The sequence below is a fragment of the Erpetoichthys calabaricus genome, chromosome 16 (genome assembly GCF_900747795.2).
Source record: "Erpetoichthys calabaricus chromosome 16, fErpCal1.3, whole genome shotgun sequence".
Classification (NCBI taxonomy): domain Eukaryota; kingdom Metazoa; phylum Chordata; class Cladistia; order Polypteriformes; family Polypteridae; genus Erpetoichthys; species Erpetoichthys calabaricus.
The window spans coordinates 66,982,303-67,004,861 of NC_041409.2; the positions used below are offsets into that span (position 1 = coordinate 66,982,303).

Sequence of the window (22,559 nt, forward strand, 5' to 3'; positions counted from 1 at the left end):
CTAACCCTAGAAAAAGCCACGTACAACTGACCGTGGCTGAAGACTGGATGTTGTAGATTAACGCAAATCTTTGCAAACGTTTGTCGTTGGGACTTGTCGATAGTCATGGAGAAGGCGAGTCTGAGTGGGAATTGTGTGCGTTTAAATTTAAAAGGGAGATTGGTGTCGGAAGGAAGGCGAGAGATTCTGGGAATGATTGTTTCAGAATTTTGGATAGCCATCAGTTTGCACTCAATAATATTTGTATGTATTCGGGTAACATTGAGTCTTGCTCCATTGCAAAGACCTTTTGATGGCATAATATTTCAGAGAAGCATAACTACAGCTCCCAACTTCATATGAAGGACATGGGGAGGCATGCCAGTTGGGGTGAGGGTGTGTAAAAACTCACGTGGGCACGTTAGTTGATCATTAGGATCGTCACTGACTACTGTATCTACACTTTTGAAGGTCACTTTTTCACCCTGTATAAGAACAAGAACTTTGTTGTTAATATGTAGAGAATCATCGTTTGCGACGTTCAGTATTGGTCTTGTAGCAAGTCACAGTCCAGAAATTAATATCACCGTAAAGTTGAGCAACTGGGTCTTGTTGTTGTGGTAAACATTGAGAAGGTAGTTCTGCCGTGTCTCTAGTTTTACCTTCCTGAACTTGAAGAAGCCATTAAACAAACTGAGTTTCACTTTCGAGAGCTGTCATATTTTTTGTGAGTTTTAGGACTTTAATTTCGTTCCACAGCCTGTGTTTGTTGATGGAAGAGGCAACAGTGAGGGCTTGAGAACCGCGGAAGATAACAGGCAGTATTTGGTGGAAATTAGGGATACTGTCGTTCATTTTATAACAAAGGTTTAGGAAACAACCGTCACAGTATAACGAAAATAGGAAGGAGCAAAACGAATAGCAAGGAGCGAAACCAATGCCAATGGTCGACAGAGTACCTTCCTGTAGCAAGCTACGGAAAAGACTCCCAGACCCACACAGGCTAGATACAGGGCGGTGACGTGATACCAATGGGATCATGAGAGAAGCAGGGAACCCGGTAGTCCAAAGGAGGAACAGGAATCGAGAAAAGCGGTGTGGGGGTGTATGGGAGGCCTCAGGCAGCGTGGAGAAGGGTTTGGAAGAGCAGGAATAGGAATCGAGAAATGCCGTGTCGGCTGTGCGTGTGCGGGACTGGTTTTGAAGAGGAGCCGCAGGCAGCGTGGGGAAGGGTTTCGAAAAGGACGAATAGCAATCAAGAAATGCTGTGTGGACTGCGTGTGGGCGGGACCGGTTTTGAAGAGGAGCCGTAGGCAGCGTGGAGAAGGGTTTGGAAGAGGACGAATAGGAATCGAGAAATGCCGTGTCAGCTGTGTGTGGGCGGGAACACTTTTGAAGAGGAAGCAAGACGATCCAGAAGAGAAATATATATGAGATTATTATTATCATCATTATTATTATGAAAGTACTTATTATTTATAATTCTCAGTTGAATGTCAAATTTACCTTCTTTTACTTTTGTTATTTATTTTTTCTTATTGTATTGTATGTAGCCCTCCAGAGTCCAGAGTTGCACTGAAAATAAATATTGTTGAAATGGCATTGAACTTTCTTCATTTGATTTGAGTCATTGACTTCACACAGTGCAGATGTTGATACAATGGCAATGCTACTTCAAAATATATAAATTAATTGTAATGTAAAAATTATAATGCGACTTAAACATGATGATGCTGCGGACCTGTACATGAGGAACTTTTCTCTATCCGGACCTCCTTAAATCATAATTGACTACCCCTGCTCTAGGGTTTCTACTACAAATGGGAATGCACATGTACATACCCAAAATGAATTGTAAATGTTTATATTTATTCAAAAATATATTTTAAAAGTGAAACATTTTATACTCCATTTTCTGTTAACCTGAAGGTTCATCTCACAATGAATCACACAGAGCTAAGGTTAGATAAACAAACGAGTATGTATTATAGCTGAATATTCCAACAGACTCTGCTCAAACCCTTGAGATCCATCTCCACAATTAAAAAAGCAGAATTACTGAGTTAAGATTAAACAAATTGGCACATTTGTGCCTACAGTTATAACATTTTATATTGTGAAAAGATGAAACTTTGCAATTAAAGGGCATTGTACTTAGCAAATTACACCAAGAAGGTATTGATTGTACATCACAGATAGAAGCAAGTACAACAGCCATTTTTAAATGGTGACTTTACATTTAGGGTTCCATAACATAACATGGCTGTACACAGACAGAAGAGGGCCTTTTTTCTTATTGGGGTCCATTTTTGGATCTTTCTTTATAATCTATCAGGACAATTCATTGACAAACTATCCGGATACAGAGAGGCTGATATTCCTCATTGATGCTGTTCGTCATTGGTACCAGTCTGCTGATTAAGTTGATTAGGGGCAGCTGGCAAACTGAGGATGTAATAAATTATAATTACAGACTACCGGAAGAATCGAGGTTAAATGTGGAGTGACGAGATGTGCTAATTCAGCGTCTAAATTAGGGGGCCTATAAACCAGCATGACAAGATGATGACACAACCTGTGGTGGGATGGGTAATTTAATTTTATGTTTTAGCTGTATACAACTGGCTTTTTAAATGCATGATTTCACAGCAGAGGAAAACCAGACTCCTTTGTTTGTAGGAATGTAACTCGCCAGGTATTCTACTATATAATCACAGCAACTGCGTTTTAGGTCTTGGAAGCTTTGAAAAAGAGATATACAATGCTGTATTTTCAATCAAAAAATTGTTTTAAATTAAAAACAAGACAAGTGTACAACTAAAGGTGACATACGATGTTTCAGTAGATACTGTGTTTTCATAAATAGGACATGACTAGCAATTACAAATCTAAGAGGACATTTTGAGAAATAAAATAAAGAGCATACCTTTTTTGTATTGCACTTGCTCTTGGAAGCAAACAAATTAAACATATATTTTTTAAGCTTACCAACACATTGAACACCCGTAGATACAGCAGCATTGCTGATTATTCAAATACGAATTTTAAAATCACAGCTTATATGTCCACAGCTACCCACTGTCTTATCAAATGTTTTATGAAGTACAGTGGTATTTGGTTATGTCAGAATTTGTCCAGAAGGATTACAAAAAGACATAAGAAAACATTGCTTTCTGTGTACAATGAAATACTACAACATTATTAGTAGACACAGTAAGTCCCATTCAGCCAATTAATGAGGGAGTAGCACCAGTCTCTAAGAAAAGAAACTATGCCTTTCAAAGTTACCTCAACTATACATTTTTACCCAATCTTAAGTACAAGAAATGTATTACTTTTTGAAGATGTACAGTTTTCATTACTTTTTCCATATAGCTAAATTATGTCTCTTCAATATACTTAATAAAAATAGCTTAATTAGTTTTGCTTACTTAGGACATACACTATATATAACACCAAATCTCAATGAATTCAGTTTAACAGTACATATAGTTACCTACACATGCATACAAGTATTTCCACACACATTTTCTATAAGGAGAAAAGCTTTTGACCTTTTTAGTGAAATGCAGCAAGTTCTAATTAACTAAACCATGATATTATAATGATTGGAGCTGATATTTATTTCACAGAACTAATGCAGAATTAAGGAGAAGTCCAGCTAAACAACTTAATTTAAAGAAGGTGAAGCAGCATGTTATGGAACAACAAAAAACAACAACTGGGTGGGTCGCGGGTGCTGTCATTGGTTCACAAGTGTGTCACTCAAGCAACTGACAGCACGGCATGATATGTTTTCCCAAGTCAGCTTATTTCATAAGGGGGAACACTTACCCCACTCTTCAAATTGTGCTCACTTCACCAAGTCGGCATGCTCGTAGGTTGTCAATGAATTTACAAAGTCAAAACTGGGTCACAGGGCCATAAAGGTTGAGAAACACTGCACTAGCTGAGCATAATGAAAACATAATAGCTACTGCCACAGCACATATAACAATGATCATTGTGCATTGGCAGCATAGTTCTGTATGGCTAATTTTCATGCATAATTAGCCATGTGCCCAGTCACATGACTTTAAACAATGGAATAAGCCAGGCCTAGGTTGCCAGCTCAATGAACTATATATACTTTATTTACTTATTTACTTATATTACCATTTGTTGTATTTTGGGTTATGTTATTTGTTCCATCTGTGTCTTTTGCTGCCTCATAGTTCTGATCACATGTTCATCTACAATAATTGGTCCAGCATAGTTGAAAGACACTTCCCTGGGCCTCAGAGACACTAAAATGACCATTTCACTATTATAATCAACTCAAAACTAGTTCAGCTCCTACTTCCCCACTGACCTCAATGTTTTTTGTAGCATTCGGCAAAGTTCTCCAACATTTGGTTTGCTCATCACTACTTATAAAGAAAAAAAATCTTACCTCCATCATCTGACCCTTCAGGGGTTTGTGGCTTCAGACGTTTGCTGAAGAACAAGGAAAAAAAAATCACGCAATTAATTAGTTAAAGTACAAATATCACCATTGCACAAATCATTTTGGTGACACTGTAGTAGCAAATGACACACATCTGTCTGGATTTGTACCACAGCAATGGAAACTGGGCATTCTTTGTGAGCAGTAGACTTATTGTTCAAATACCAGCTTCTGAGTGACAAGCACATGAAATCAGGCAGTGACATAAACTGTAATGCATGTGTTAAGTCAATAATAGTCAACTACTATCTCAATCTTCTACAGATAGTACAGTAATCTATTGCAGCTCATCAAAGGAATGGACTATACACTTTATTTTTATAAGTGGAGCTATCATCCAGATACAGGCAAACTTACATTTCTAGTAAGTCCCTAATGGAAGGAAGTATGGTGTACTAGTTAAGGCTTTGAAATTTAGACTACTGACACTGTGTAACCATGAGCAAGTTACTTCACCTGCCAGTTTTCCAATTGGGAAAAAAAAGAATTATAATAAGTTGTATTTCAAATATTGTAAGTCATCTTGAATAAAGGTGTCTACCAAGATACACAACTGAGGCAGATTCAAACTATAATGCATGTTGTAGGTAAATGGTACACTTTATTCAAGCACGCTCCTTCACTATTCCAAAATCTTCTCAACAAAATAAGACACAAAATAGTAACACCAGGGCAGTTGGTATTTTACATACTAGTAAGCCCTACAAAGATCAAATCTGATTGACAAAGATGTTCCCAATAAAGTTGAATAAACTGTAATTTGGACGCTAATTTACTTTTATTGAGGCAAAGAAATGAAAATGACATACATCAGAAAGTAAAGATTTAAATTCTTTCTCCAGTATCCATCTATAAGAAATCTAACTAGTAAGATAAATAACTTTGCTTCTTTGAGTTAAAGCTTTTTACAACCACAGTTCTCTCCATCACACTAAATCTAAAGGTGCAACTCTTAAGAGACAGAGCTGTCTGCATGGTCAATCAAGTATTTTCAAATTAACTATGACAATTCAAACTAATAAGTCCACTTTTATGTAATTCCATGATTTAAATTTATTGGATTTATATGCCACTACAAAGCTACAATACAGTATGGGGTACGGTGCAGCAGAGGTGTCTTCAATAGTGAGCATTATTTTTGGCATACAAAAAGCAACGTTACATGGAGAGCCAGGCACTGCTTTAAGGTATTAACTAAAATAATTTTAGATTATATCCTCATTTATTCCAAACCCCAAAAACAGCATAGTGCTCTTCTTTCTGTCCTTAAATTAGTCATCTTTTTGTCTAGCAGATAATCAATGGTACTGAACATCTAAATGCTGACAGTCCAACATTACAAACTTTCCACTGACTCTGCTAATTTTGCTTGATAGGAGGTTCACAAGCATGTGAACAACATATCTCATGGCATATTATTCACATGAAAATAATAAAAAAAAACAGAAATGTTCTCTTTCTTCCTTATCTGGTAATGAAATAATATCACCATTTGCTACTATACTTTTTGTACGACTAGCATGGCCTCTATTCTGTCATTATCCTGCAAAGCCCCCCACTTTCACCTCTCGATCATTCATGTGAAGCTGCCGTGCTTATGTAACCCTCATACTGCTGTCATTGGCTTGGCTACCTCCAAAGATAAAAAGTGAATCTTCTGTTGAAAATAATCTCTTTAAAACTCATTTACAGCCTTGGCTGTCTTCTCATCTTCTGTAGCACATTAATCCACATCTATATGATCTGTTGTGCTTTACCTACTCGCGTAATATGTCACCTGCTTCTGACCTCTGTATCAGCTTTTCATTTTGTAATCAATTGTAATACTGAATGCTGCAATTTATAAAAAGCTTTATTGTTCCCATTGTTTTAGTTCATGGAGCTGTTCTGTAATATCCATGCACTGCTCTCATAATGCTGTATTGAAATATGATTGACAGTCTAATACAGTATAGAGTATGCACTTGTATAGTTTTTTCCCCCTGTAACCTTGCCAGCCACTGCTGTACATAATGAGGACACTGTGCTATGGCATTTTTTTCTTTGCAATATTTTAAAAATCCAGAAAGAAGGCATAACAAAGAACTGTGCTTAAATGGGGAATGGGCTATTTTTATATTATGACGAAAAGTTTTAACACAGAACACAGAAATAAAGGATCACTAAAGTGAAATGCAGTTAGTTTGGCACATTTTTAAGGAGCACAAAGTAGGTATAAATGTTTTGAGTTTTAAGTCTCAAATTAAACTAAAACTACTTACATACATTAAGGTGAAAAAACTATTACTGCCTTGATCATTACAATGGAAAAGCCAGAATCATTAACATTTATTATTTTTGTCTCAAATTTCTGGCACCAAGAATGGCATCTGTAAAAAATCTAACAATAATTAGCCATACATGCATTATTAAAACTAGTTACATTTGTATAAATTATTTAACTAACAGCCATATTAACAAAAATAACAATCTCCTTTCCATGAAGTATGAAATTAGCAGCCCGCAGCTGCATTTTCTGCCTACTGGAAAAGGTTTAAAAAAACTTACTCCTCCACATCACTGGGCACTGGCTTTCTTCCAGACCTGGAATAGAACATTCTTTTTAGAGAGAGGCAGAAAGGAAAAATGCATAATTTGCTTGATTAAGCCTTTTCACAGAGTGAGAATATTAGACAGAATATCCCACTGGGCAAATTTTGCTTGAACCCAGAACCGTTACTGATGATGCTGAAACAGCATTTCAGACAGCTAATGAACTGCAGCTACCTGCCCATCAGGCACTCCATCATTCATTCAGTGACTACCTCCTCTGGCATTTAAAGAAGACCTAGCCCTAGGGAGAGACAGACCCCTTGAAATAAAGCCATCATCACCCTCAACTAGTCAAGCTGGCAAGAGAGGTGTAGGACATTGTGGCACTGACAAGGATGCACATTAGTAATTTCAGCACAATTTTTCAGTCTCATTTCACAGCAATAACTACCACCTAATATAACATAATAAACATTATATAATTTCTTTTTTTTAAGAAATAAGCATACCAATAGGTAAGGGAGAAACGGAGAAAATCAAAATAACTAAATAAGCAATATAAACAATTCATATGAAATGAAGCAAATAATGCAGCACACAGATAATACTTTAAAAGCCAATATCACATACATCACCAGCATTTGCATAACCATGGAGATCAGTTCTCTCATGTGTTGATGGCAACGGTCAACCCTAGATTTCATATATTGCCTGTCATTGTACACACTGGTATAAACCATGTTATATTAACTGAAGTATTTTATTTTTTATGAATTTGATCACAGGCAAGTAACCTGTCTTTCCTGAGAACAAACTGTGAATTTCTAAGCAGAAGCTCTGCAGTCTCAGGTCAAGATGTTTAGGTTTTAGAGAGCACTGAATTGTGTGGATGGATAAAATAACATATACAGTATTAAAATGAACAATAATATCCCTGTACAGTGTCTGTAAATTCTTCCCATGTCTGCCTGGGTTTTTCTCTGGATATTCTAGTTTTCCTCCCTTAGATGGGCATGATAGGATAATTAGTGACTTTAACTTGGTCCAGTATAAGTGAGGGAGGGAGTGAGTGGGAGTGTGTCCTATGATAGCATGGCATTCCACTATTCAGTCAGTAAAGCAAAATAGGTGTGTTATAAAGGATAAAAGGTTTCTTTCTACAGTAGCATTAACAACTTTGAGTGCTATAATTTTGAATACAAGCTTGTGTATATCAAGTAAGACTTCAGGCTCACATAGAAATGCAATGGTTGAAATTCTGTTAAATAAACCATGTTAGGTGTATTCATTTGAAATTTAAACTTTAAATGTCAATTATTGTATATTTTAAGGCACTACTGTAATACTGCTGGTAATCCTTTGAGTCTACAATCCAGAGGGTGTCTGGTTCAATCCTTACTAGGAACAAAAATAAATATATCATTTAAAAGAAATACCTGTAAGCACAATTTTAAAAAAATGTTACTATAGAGTATTTAAATACCCAGGGTGTAAAGGTAGTTGCTTCAATGATGTCACAATTTGAATTCGACTGTAACTGTGTGTTGTCTAATATATATATTTCTTTATAAAATCTGAAAGATTTTAAGTACAGAATAACACTTATTTTCTTCAGCATTTCAGATTACTTTTACTTCGAGTCAATTTCCACCTTCGTGCTTGTTTGCAATGTGACTATGCCACCTGCTGATCATAAAGGGGATTTTTTGTATTCAGAATATAAAAATGGTAAAAGAAAAGTTTCAAAACAGAGAATGTTTTTGCTGAATGCAATAGGTAAAACATCCATCCATTCATCATCCAACCCGCTATATCCTAACTACATTTAAAATTAAAATATTTCAAACAATGGTGTGACAGAAAAACATCATCATTCAATTCTTTACACTAAATATTAGTATACTGTCATTTCTAAGATCCTGATAAAAAAAAAAATACTACTACCGGAGACATACAGATGGTGAAGATAAATTACACTTATTTATTAATATCTGTGATTACTGTTCTCAAACTGTTATACTGATTTTCATTTCTGAACCCTAGAGAAAAATTTACCTCATTGTGGCTTAAGGGTCTCACAAGGCCATTCAAATCCACATCTTACGTCTAATTATTCTATTTTACAAATATTAAATTGTACACAAATGTTAAAAGCATTTCTCTTTTCCTTATAACATCTGACTGATATAAAAGAGATTTGAATCTTGCTTGGCTGTGAAGATCATTTTATTAGTCATAAGGTTAAAGGCAGTGCACCACTCTTCCCCTAAAGCCCCCTAATGCCTATCAATTTTATCAGTAGTCATTCAAAAAGTCAACCAACAGTGTTTGGCAGAGGAGGAGCATGTAATACAATTATTTTGTCATATTGTTGGAGGTGACACAAAGGATAAAGTTGTTGTGTCACAAAAAGAGTTTGTGGTTCAAATTGCAGCCCTGAGTCTACTACCCAAAAATGTATCAGTTTTCCCTGGGTACTCCAGATGTTCTCCACAGTCTAAAAACATGCAGGTTAAGTGGGTGACAGTGCCCAATCATAAACATGAGTGCAATACTGATTTGAACCCACCAGTGCTGAAAATGGTGTCTCCAGAACTCCGTGACTCTGTACTAGAATAAATGGGTTTGCAATACTCTTATTATAAATGAAAGAAATTTCACAGTTTACATCCATCCTTTGGATTACTAAAACATTCTCTCAGAGGCTGGATAAAGTTTAGTGGCATATGGCTCTTTCTTTGTGGCTTTCACAAGCATGTTCACCCATAACACACTTTCTAGAGTGGCAACTGACACATTCTGCTGCTGGATTTCCCAGGAGCACTACCCATGGCAACATGTCAGCCATTTTAACAGTAATAAAAAAACAGAACACATAAAATGTAATGCAATTAATTCTTGGGCAAAATGGAGTCTACCCATGTTTAGATTATGGTTTAAGTTAACTTATGAGGCTCCTTCACTGTGACATTTTCACCATACTTGTGGAGATTTCCCCCAAAGACTCCACTAATTCCCAGACTTCACTGGCTGGCTGTCCTGGTAACCAGTGACTCTAAATATGCTCAGTGTCAATGAACATTCAATGTGTGGTTCAGTGTCGCCTGGACAGGACTGATTCTTGCCTAACACAGATTACTGCTCAGACAGAATTAGGCTTCATTTGGTCAAGTTATGAAAAAAGAAGATTGAGCAAATGTATTAACAATAATAATCAACAATTACCATTCTTTATAAAACTTCACTTTTGCTTCAAAGCCTTTGTCAAAATTTTTGAAGGAGCCCAAATGCTGAATTCAGACTGAACTGAAACCAATAATTACAAATCTCACACTCACAAAAATAAATGTCTTAGCCTTTTACAATGTATATAAGTGACAAGACTTTCCAATGGTGTTTATGGTTTATCCAGTAGGATAAAAATGATGTTTCTCAGGACCCTCAGTAAATAACCTAGGGTGTTATTTTTTGCACTTCATTTTGTTGTGCACAGTGATGGTTGTCTCTTACTTTCAAGGTGCACTGCTGTGCAAGCTGGACATTTGCTTCAAAACATCATTCTTGAGCCTTGGGGGTTTGGGGTCTGCAGTGGGCTGTTGGCCCTAGTGATGAAGTAGACAAATTGTCTCCAGAGGGACTAACTGAACAGATTCTGTTGACTTCAATGTCACCTCATGCAGTACTATACATTGTCACTAAAATGAACAGGAGGCATTGTCAAGCAAAGGAAAGGCTGTAAGAAATCCTACTTGCTTTATTAGACTCTTAGCCTTTGCCAGCTGGTAATTAGCAAAATAAATAACAGATGGATTTACTTCCACATAATTAAGCCAGAAAAGAAAATTTCAACTTAAAGCTTTTAAGAGTGGTAAGGCTATTTTGTTCAGCTAAATTATTATTTCATCAGCATTTTCACAATGATTTTTCTCTTTACAGCATACACAGAAGACTTGTCATCATATAGTTTAAAAATAGCTTCAATTTTAAATGAAGAAAACCGAAACCACTGCCCTTGACACTTGTCAGTTTCTAGGAGGAGAGGACATTTAAACACACATTATGAGCATTTGATTAAGACTTATGTAACAAGAAAAGATGGACATGGTAAAACTGTCGAAAAAAAGTTGTTAGGGATAAAATATATTGTGACAACCTGGCTTTGAATGTTCATCAATAAACTGACAGATCATTTAGTGTCAATTAGGAGTGATAGATTGGCAAATCCTAGCGTTTCTTCACTGAAATTAACAGAAGGAGGGTTTCAGTGATTGAGAGTGATGCATGACATTGAGTGGAAAAGTCCTTGGAAATCCCAAAGGAACCATTACTTACCTTGTTCAAAAGAGATCAATGCACACTTGGGTCTAAATTAACCTCCCCCCACTACTTTGTATCCAAAAATATGCACATTAAAACAGGAGGGAAAAACAATACACTCCAGTTTTTTTGATTCTTTCTATTTAGTGCTTTAATAGAAGGCAAAACCAAACATGTTCTGAAGTCCTTCTCACCTGTAATACTGCCGTAACAAATGACTAGATTCTATCAAAAATGCAATATTTGGTGCCATTAAAGAAAAGATCAAAGTAAACTGTTAATGTCTGCACAAAACTTGAAGCAATAAGTAATTTGATTAACATAAGGCAGTCAGAGTGCAATCTCATAAAAAGTACAGGTTCCTTTAACACATTAATTATAGTATTTAAGCAAAGGAGCATGTAGTCCTTTTAAATATATGCAGCAATTTTCTTATTAACATATTATCCTTCTGATTCATCAAGGTGAATGGGGACATTAACCCCTGCCAACTACATAATTGCCACATACTGTATGTTAGAAAAAGTTGCATATAACATTTCTTTTACTTCAGTGTTTGAAAAATAGACCTGTGAGTTTGTGTGGAACCTTCTTGGGATCAACTAGGCAAGCATCCATCCATCCATCTTCCAAACCTGCCTATCAAGAGCAGAACTGTAGTGAAGCTGAAGCCCATCCTAGCAAGCATCAGGCTCAAGGCAGGAACATCTGTGATCTATCTCCCATTTCATTCAATGGTTGTCCATTTGTGTAGCTGTTCACTTTTTGTCTCTTTCATTATAATGCTTCATGTTACGCAGCATTAAACACAGAACCAATACAAAGGAAAATGTAAAAGGTGTCACAGGATGCAGTCTCACAGGGTAATTTATAAATAACTCTAAATTAATTTTATTCATTTACATGTTTTTCCATTCATGGTAGTTCTTCTCAGAAGTTCCTGATTCCTTCATGTTGCAAAGAAAAACTATCAGTTCAGATAGCAACACTAAATTGACCAAATTTGAATTATGCTTTGTTACCAATTAATTTTTATAAAACAGATGACACAGAGTCATTCACTAAAAAATATCTTGAAAGTGAATAGTTCAGATACAGATATATAATAGCAGAGTGTGTGCAAGTTTTAGAATAATTTTTGGCTTATTTAAAATTAGCAAAGATATCATTCATATCTGCAATTGCTAAAAACATCAAATAGTCCTTCCCAAGTCTGAGTCTTCTTTACAACAAGGAGAAACTTAAAGTCTTTCAGCATATGGAAAGAAAATACAAATCGTAAATGAAGTATCATTATGATGAACAGGACCACTTAATACCATACTTTTCCAAAAAATATAGAATTTTAACCATTCAGAGAAAACTTGGGAGGAAGAAGGTGGGCGCTTTCTTCAATATAAAAAGATAACTGCTTACTTCGCAGAGCCTGGAGTTTCATCAGCCCAACCACCTTGTCGTCTAGGTGGTTTTGGTGGAGGACCCTAAACAAATAAAGACATATAAAGGAAATGTTATAAAGTCATTATGTTACACAAATACAAAGAGGATACTGAAAGTGAAAGACTAACTCTAAGAGCAAGATATTATAAAGCTGTCACACTTTTAATCAGCATGTCAATATCACACAAATAGCATTAAGAGAGGCCACGTAAATTAGTGATGCCCTTAACATAAAATGAAAACAACAGGTTCATAGCAAATCATAGAAAAGGTTAAAAAATGCAGCACTTTGAAGTTTGAGATGGTGCCAAAGTATTGGATATACCAGACTATCAAGAGGTGCTATAACCTGGAGTAATTATAACAATGTAAAGAATATTGGGTCAATAAAGAAGATAGATAGACTTAGCTTAATATGTAATACATTAGTGCATTCAAGACATGCAAAAATGATTTTTGTAATAGAATGTGAAAACATTCTGAAAATGTTTCTCCTTATGGTCTTTGTGCAAAGACAATTCTAGTGATTGCAGTAATTAATCAATTCAGGTAGGTGGTTAACAAACATAAGCTCAAATTAACAAAACAAATGTAAAAATCCACACCACTCTGAAAACAGACATATTTCCTGGTAAAAGTTGAAAGAAAAATGGACTTGCATGTATTTGCCCACCCATTAGTGTAACGGAATGGAAATAACCTCCTTAGGGATAACATTCAACTGTCATGTTAACAATGTGTATCCAAACTATACTGAAAATATCCAGTTTTCCTCTTGTCCTTTTTATCAATTCATTCTTTCTGCAAATAGTTCCCTCCAGACATCCTTGCAGACAAGCACAAACAATATAAACTAGTGTTTTAACCGCGAATAATTGCTGGACAAAAGAAACCTTGCATTACTTTTTTTGTTGGACTTTAATGTTGTGTTCTCTTTACATATTTTATTCAGCCATTCATTCATGTTTTGAAGCTGTTTGTTTCAAATCAGGGTCACAAATTATTTCTACACAAAACGCCAGTCTACTCACATCACTTAGACACTCACACTCACTAATGCCAGTCCAACTAATAGTTGCCAATCAATTTTACACACTTCTTTGGGGTGTGGGATGAAACTGGATTACCTGGAGATAAATCATGCAGATATTCTCAGAACAATTAAACTCCATACAGACATTCACTGCCTGCCTACTTGGCTGGGGCCTCATGTATAAAACTTGCCTATGCTCAGAAATGTGTGTAATCCAGTTCTTATGCAAAAGATTTATATAAAAAAAAAAATAAAAAAAAAAAACATGCTAATGAAAACGGGCTTAACGTTATGGAAAGTTCTGACCATTTGTAAGTCCTAGACAGACTTTATTGGTGTTGGCATTTTAGCGACTCCAGGCAGCTGGACAATGAAGTGAACAGAAAATCTCATTTCACTGACAATGACTTCAATGACTTGTCAGACACATTCTGATGTCCATCCATCCATTTTTTAAATCTGCTTTATCCTGAGCAAGGTCATATTACAGTTAACTGACATGTTCTTGCAATACAGATGTCTTCAGTGTTGGCAATAACACCTAATCCATATGCTTAATTTTAACTACCTTAGTATGTTGCCTATCTGTTTTGTCTATAAAAAAGGTGCTCTGTAAGACATAACTGGAAAAGGCAGCGTTACACACGTCAATTATTACACACTCCATGAACTTGAAGTCTGTTTCTCACTTTATTATTTGATAAAATAAAGGAATCATGAGTTGAACGGGGCCACCTTGCAACAACATTAGCCAGACACATTTAAGCATTACATATTATATTAATTGAATGAAAGTGTGTTCGGTTTACTACAGAAAATTCATTCTATAACGGTGCCTTTACAACAACATGTGTGCAGTCCATTGCACCACTTACATTAGGAAAATCAGCAATCACTGCAAATTGCCTTTTAATCTTGATGTTCTCACCATGTCTGTAAGGAAACTGGATGTATCTGGGTAGAATCTTAACTGTACCATGCTATACAAATGTCATGACATGGCTCAGGGATGACTGAGATTCCTGACTGGTCAGCCAGTTCAAGCTGAAAAGCACCTGTCTCCAAATACCCTACTGTTGTTAAAACTTGTAATGGAAAAGGGATCGAGTGAAGTATGCATGATGGTCTCTATAATGCAGGTTCCAATTCAGCGCACAACTCCAAGAGGATGGTACTAGGAAGTCTAAAATCGTTTTACAAGCTAGGTTATAAACCACTCATTATCATGAAAAAGAATGCAAATACCATTAATGATATTTAAATGACAAAACATGTTCCATTTTTAAGTTTGTTTTTTTGTCTATCTATTTTAATTGTGGCAAAATCAGCAATATCATATTTTAACATGTTAGAAAATGTACGCATAGTATAAAATTCCAGTGCAACCCAGTTAACTTAATGGAAAATTGGAGCATTTTCTGTAATATGTTTGCTTCATCAAGAGAGACAGATGTCATATTTTTGTTTTTAAACATTTTGTCAGAGTGGTATATGTGACATGTAACAGAGGTTTGCTCACACCTCCACACCACTGTTTGTCCAGGCAGCACATGAACACAGAAACTCTGCTGTTATTTTAATCACTCGTGCTGACAGGAGCGGCTACCAGATGTGTAAAAGATGAAATACTGTAAACAAAACACATACATTGAAATAAATTATCTAAAGCTAAATCTAAAACTGCAAAATATAAAATATAAAATAATCTTTAATGGAAGTGTGCGTACGTGTTTTCACCCTGCAATGGGCTGGCATCCTGTCCAGGAATTGTTCTTGTCTGCACCCCTTGTTGCTGAGATAAGCAGGTTTAGCTGATGGATGGATTGATCAACGAATACTATATTCCATCCTGCCTAAAGCAACACTCTTTGCACGTCACCTATGCATAAAACACAGAGGAATATTCTGCACAACTTTGTGGTGTTGTACGTCCACAGCTCTCTTAGCAAAGGCCAGTTGTTTTAAATAAATAATCACCGCGCTCGCGGCGTTGTGAGGGGCGTGGTAGTGTGGCTGAAGTGGTTTCCGGATGGATTCGTGCTGCAGGCGTTTCCCACCTAAGTGCACACGTGAGGGACGGTCCGCAGTGTAATTGTGTCCGGGAACTGTTGATTGTCACAGCTGCCATGTCCATTATATATAGAGAAGCATGAGACGGTTAAGGGGAGAACAAGAAAGAAAAAAAGAAGGAAAGAGAAAGAACAGAGGTTCCAGGAAGCAAAGGAGAAAGAGAGAGAAAGACAGTGCAGAAGAGTAAGCGAGTGAGTGAGTGCAGGCAGGCTTGCGTTGCAGCTGGGAAGGGTGCTTGGGTGTTTGGCTGACACCTGAGGAGCAGAAGTAGTGGTCGCTCCCGCTGAGTTTTTTTATGAAGGATGGGAGTGACCGGTGTCCTGCAGTGGGTTGGCGCCCTGCCCCGGATTGGTTCCTGCCTTGCGCCCTGTGTTGGCTGGGATTTGCTCCAGCAGACCCCTGTGACCCTGTGTTTGGATTCAGCGGGTTGGAAGCTGGATGGATGGATGGGAGTGACCGGAAGGCGGAAGTCTCCCCGCGGAAGGCAGCAGGAGTTAGGACTTGGGACATGGATTCCCCAGCGTGTGAGCCCTGGTCGTTGGGGGATCCCAAGTCACTGTTCTGTTTTGCCTTACCGATCCCTGGTTCCAGCAGGCTCCTCTAAACAGTGACTTGGGATCCCCCAACGACCAGGGCTACTGCACTAGCAAATTATAAATTTGAAAGATATGAAGAAAATTATTCAACAAAAGGCAAAAGTAAGTACACACTGTAAATAAGCGGACACTTGGTGGCGCTATTGCCCACCTTCTCATCAACAGATAGACGCTCCGAACACAGGTTTAAAAGCACCAAGAAGTATTTTAATGTTCTTCTTAAATAGTGCCTCCAAAGCACCCCAGCCACAACAAACAGGTAATCTATATATATAATTCACTAAGCCACTGCCAACGCAAGCAAGACACCCATGAAAGCAAGCAGGATGGAGCCACGCCCACCAACTCTAAGACCATTGGATATGACGAAAACTCGCAGAGTCACGCCCACCAACTCGGACGCAGCCACTCACAAAACACGATGTCATTCGCATTTGTCTCTGCTACAGTCCACAAGCACCTCTGAGCCACGCTGACTTTTCATTATTTTTTTCGGTTATGACGCACGACCGCGTCCACCATCGCAAACTGTTTTACACGCCATGGTCTTAGAGTTGGTGGGCGGGTCTCTGTGAGTTGCTCTTGCGAGCGGGTTCATGACCAGGCGGTGTGTATGCTTCAAGAACAACAGTGGACGCGGCAGGACCATCTAAGAAGAGGCATGTTTATCGCGGATGTGAATCGCTGTATGCAGCGTGTAAAACATAGGATACGCATGATAAATAAACCACTCTTAGCCCGCCAACGCTAAGACGATGGGATACGCCGACAACTCACAGAGCCACGCCCACCAACTCTAAGACCATGGGACGAGAACGCCTGCCCGCCCGCCCGCCTGACTGTTACAAGCGTGTGAAACCATCGCAGCGTTTAACTCACAAACTGCAACAACTCACCAAACAAGGACGCCCTGTCTCTCGAGGCATTCACACTGCCGGAAGATAACCATGGGATCAGTCAACTCACAAAGCCCAGCCCACCAACTCGAGCACACGTCTACCCACGCTCACAAGGCATTCACAGTGCCTGCTCATGTGACTGGACGCAACAACTCACCAACTCGCTTTCGTCTCTGCTACAGTACACATAAACCACTGAGTCATGTTGACTTTTCATTATTCTTTTCAGTTTCGGCTGCATTTCCATATATAATCCACCAAGTTGTCCGACCGTGGTATACAAACGACAGAGCACCGCCCAAGAACTCGAACCGATAGAGAGACACGCCCACCAATTCTAATACGCCTGCCCGCCTGACTGTTACCAGCGTTCACCAAAATGTACTGGAGTGTAAAATCGTCACAACTATCAGACGCTGTCTATATCTAAGAAAATATATAGATACTCATTATTCCCTGGCACGCGTCCACCCACGCTCTCAAGGCATTCACAGTGCCTGCTCATGTGCCCGGACGCAACAACTCACCACACACAAATCTTGCTTAATTTGACTCAATACGGGAAACCTCACCCTGCCTGGACACGGAGAGGATTGACAGATTGATAGCTCTTTCTCGATTCTGTGCGTGGTGTTGCATGGCCGTACTTAGTTGGTGGAGCGATTAGTCTGGTTAATTCCGAAAACGAATGAGACTCCCTACTGCTTAATAGTTACGCGATCGCCAAGCGGTAGGCATCCAACTTCTTAGAGGGACAAGTGGCTTTCAGCCACGTGAGGTTGAGCATTAACAGGTATGTGATGCCCGTGGATGTCCAGTACTGCACGCGTGCTACACTGAATGGATCAATGTGTGTCTACCCGGCGCCGACAGGCGTGGGTAAGCCGTTGAACCCCATTCGTAATGGGGACCGGGGCTTGCAATTGTTCCCCACGAACAAGGAGTACCCAGTAAGTGTGGGTCATACGCTCGCTCTGATTATGTCCCTGCCTTGTGTAAGCACTTCCACTCCCACCCCCTACTACTACCATGGTTGGGTGACTTAGTGGATTATATATAGAAAAGCAGCCGCAAAGAACAATGAAAGGACAACGTGGCTCAGAGGTGCACAGACGACAGCGACTCAGGTGAGGAGTTGGGGGCAGGCACATGAGCAGGCAGTGCGTACTGAATGATGATTGTATGTTGGTTCGTAGCATGCATTGCTGCAATATTACTTTTCTTGGTGGTTTATTAAATTACGGATTTTGCAAATGTTCAATTTTGTCCCTCTGCTTAAAAAACATTAAAAAAGCGGCGTGATTATGCGCCATATGCTATGCCGCGGGTTGGTATGCAGCGTGTAAAACATTTTGTTTGTCTCGGATAATTTGCCTTTTACTTTTACACGAAGACAGTTTCCTGTTAGATTGGCCTTTGCGATGACAATTAATAAGGCACAGGGCCAAACTTTCAAAACGATATGCATGTATCTGCCAAAACAAGTTTTCAGTCACGGACAATAATTGTATGTTGCTCTCTCCAGAGTTCCATCTTTTCATTCACTTACTGTTGTATCCTCAAACCCACTCCTTTTAGACAACTATGTCTTTATGGAAGTGTTCAGCCATCAATAAATAATTATGCGTATGCCTGCAGGAACACGTGCAGTGAGAGAGAGAGAGAGAGAGAGAGAGAGAGAGAGAGAGAGAGACATACAGGCACGCACGGGAGAGAGAGAGGGCTGAACACATAAGAATAATAATACTTCATTACATTGATATAGCGGTGTTCTCAGTATTCAAAGCGCTATCCACACAGGGAGGAACTGGGAACCGAACCCACAATCTTCCACAGTCTCCTTACTGCAAAGCAGCAGCACTACCACTGTGCCACAATGCAGTTAAAGAATGCACCGGGCTCGATTTTGTTTTCACTTCTGTTTACAGCGATCGGGTCGTAGATAGCATTGTTGCAATGTTACTTTTCTTTGTGGCTTATTACATTACAGATGTTTCATATGTTCATTTTTTCCCTGTGCTTAAAAGACATTAAAAAAGTGTTTCTCAACTGTGACTCCAGAACATCTCAGTACGCAAGCTATATTAAGCATCAACAACGAAGACTCGCTACACCTTGATCTACAAGTACTGACACTTATCCCTACCGACGAAGTAACTTTCACCAGCGTGGCCTTCTTCGTCACAGACGATCCCGCTTTCAGTCACGGACAATTGTATGTTGCTTGTAAGGTAATACAATAATAAATCAACAACACTTTTCCTTCTTTCCTCCCAGCAGCTCTATCACACTCCCTCCCAACTCCAGCTCGCTTGCTGGGTTCCCATCAGTCCTTTGTATAGTCCTTGGCCCAGAAGTGCTTCTCCTCTTCTGTTCACGTGACTTGTCAGCACTTCCGGGTCAGATGGAGGATCACATTTTTCCTTCAGCCCGGAAGTACTTCTGTTCTTCCATCCCCGTGACTTGGGAGTACTTCCGGGCTATATGGGAAACAAAAATCCCCGTGTCTCCCTGCAGTGTCACACAGCAGCACCCAGCAGGGTTGTGAAGTCAAACTCCATCTCCCATGGTGCCCTGTGGGACTCCGGGGCACCTCTAAGCAGCAAGGAAGTCGCCATCTAGCGTCCTGCATCTGTCGGCCGGGTTGAGCTGCCGGCCAGCCATCACAACACAAATAAATGTCTAACCATGCTCATAACATAAACAAGACTGTTTCTAATCTAAACTTTACAGTTTTTGGTGCTTTACAAAACTAAACACATTCTCTTTTTATTTTCCCTTTATGGATGAGCATTTGTATTCAATCTAAACTCAAGTGCTAAAAGGGTTGTCAACAATAATTACTGTATGTTTGCTATTTTTCTGCAGATGTTAATAAGAAACAATTTGGATATCAGGACTACAAAAGAATTTCATAATCTTTGTTCTGGTGACCCATTCTGTCAGTTGCTTTTCATTGCAGAACTCCAAGTATCACAATAATATGTAGATGTAACATCTTAAATGGTCAGGTAGTCCATTGAGTTGCAAATATCATCAACTCTGTCTATCAATATTTGGAGTACATCCACATATTTTATTTTTGATATAGCATCCTTTCAAAGTTAACATCATTCAGAAGTGTTTTGTTGGTACATTTGAAGCAATGGCAAAAGAAATGACTTGTATGTGGTTACAGAGGAAGTCAGTACAGGACATAATTGGTAATCTCTAAGTATACAGTTCATTTTCAGGGTGTAGGGTAGCAGCTTTTTGTTAAAAGAGACTGAAAGTCAAAGGTGATTTACAGACAAAAATACTCGCTCTGAGAATAACACCTGAACTTTGACACAGATTCCAAGAGGTATTCCTTTTTTCATTTCTCTAGTGGAGGAGCAAGTGTCAAGCATTGCACAACTGGAGTGCCAGTGGACAATTAGATTACTTTCAATTAATCACACTCAAAGTTGTACTGTTAATGGCAAGTTCAACTCGTCTTAATTACTTTTATATTAACTGGTATACATACAAAACATATTCATGTGTTTACCATTAACATGTACTGCAGTGTTTCTCAACCTTTTAAGTATTTGCGACCCGAGTTTTCATAACAGTTTTAATTGCGCCCCCTAACGTTTTTATGAAAACCTAATATAACTTATTCCTATACCTTTATGCTGCCGATACACCGCTACAAGTTTAAAATTTCCCTACGAATAGCGAGATTACGCCACATATGGCAACATTTGCGCCCCCTTTTTTGTTACTTCCCCACAGTTTGATAACCGCTGATGTACTGAACAGTAAATTGGACTTGCACTTTTAGGGAAATCCATGCACACTTCTAGATTGTCTGTTGTAAGTCGCTGTCTTCAAATGTGAAAAAAATCTGTTTGCACATATAAGTGGATCTAAATGCAGAGATTAATGCAAAGGCCACCTTATTCAAACATAAGAATACGTCTGGATAACTTTCTCAGCAGGCCACAATGTATGTTTCTTTGTCAATGTCTGTGTTTTGCATAGCTCTGTAACTTTATATGCCCACACTGAAGATGTTTTGATTTCATTCTGCTGTATTTCAAACTCCTCACTCCATATCCAATCAAACAGAGGTAAAGCCAGATTTTTCCCCACAAAGTTTTCTGGATCGATCCAAAAAGAAAATATTGAGCCATTTTGCTCATAGTCTTGAAATCTGGTGGAGTTCATTTCAAGTATTTAAACATACTGAATGATGTCATTGGGGTTGACATGCTGATGTGATGACAATGTCCTCAAGCAATTGAAATAATGAATGCTTCCAGTCTGAATATCACAAAAGAATACTTTTAATTTTCACCAGAAATGCATTGCATGCATACACCTAATACAGTTTGGCCTGCACTTTAACTGCAGAGTAAGTGTGTTCAGATGTACTATAATATTCTTAAAAACATAAGCTTTACTAACCATCGCTAATTCTATAGCTCTGGTTAGTTCAAACATTTCTCTTTTAAAAATGCATGGACCATATCAAAACACTTGACAAACCACTATGCAATCCCACTGGGCAGTGGAGAGGCAAATCCTTGTAAAAATTGTTCATCTCGTCCAGTAGTCAGCGAAACTGTTGGTGGGTTAATGTCAAGTGAGTAATAAGAAAGTTAACAATGCTAACGACTATACAGTAATCCCTCGCTACTTTGCAGTTCACTTTTCGCGGATTCACGACTTTGCAGATTTTATATGTAAGCATATCTAAATTCATAACACGGATTTTTCGCTGCTTCGCGGGTTTCTGCGGACAATGAGTCTTTTTACTTGCTTCCTCAGTTGGTTTGCCCAGTTGATTTCATACAAGAGATGCTATTGGCGGATGGCTGAGAAGCCACCCAATCAGAGCACGCAGTTAAGTTCCTGTGTGCTGCTGACTGGCTCAGCGACGGAGTGTTGCATTAACCAGGAAGTCTCATCTCACTCATTCATCATTAACGTGCTAATGCTTCAGGGGCCGTGTCCAAGCACCAACAGAAGATGCAAATGATTGCAGAAAAGGTAAAAGTTTTGGATATGTTGAAGGAAGGGAACAGCTACACCGCTGCAGGACATCAATTCTTTTTATTTAAAAAGGAGGAAAAGCATATAAGATCTACGGCCGCAGTGTCCTTTAACCAGGGTACAAAACGAGTTGCAAGTGGACGTGATAAGGCAGTAGTCTGGATGGAATCTGCTTTAGGAATCTTTGC

At 38.5% G+C, this 22,559-nt stretch overlaps 1 protein-coding gene across 1 annotated transcript in view; it reads right to left on the reverse strand.

Annotated features, from left to right (window-relative positions):
• Positions 1-22,559, reverse strand: part of LOC114666900 (intraflagellar transport protein 43 homolog A) — a 120,465-nt gene that overhangs the window by 50,531 nt on the left and 47,375 nt on the right. Inside the window, exons 3-5 of the mRNA XM_028821941.2 lie at positions 12,731-12,795; positions 7,013-7,048; positions 4,412-4,455 (exon numbers count right to left, since the gene is read on the reverse strand). Of these exons, the coding sequence (XP_028677774.1) occupies positions 4,412-4,455; positions 7,013-7,048; positions 12,731-12,795 (145 nt within the window). The remainder of the gene's footprint in view (positions 1-4,411; positions 4,456-7,012; positions 7,049-12,730; positions 12,796-22,559) is intronic.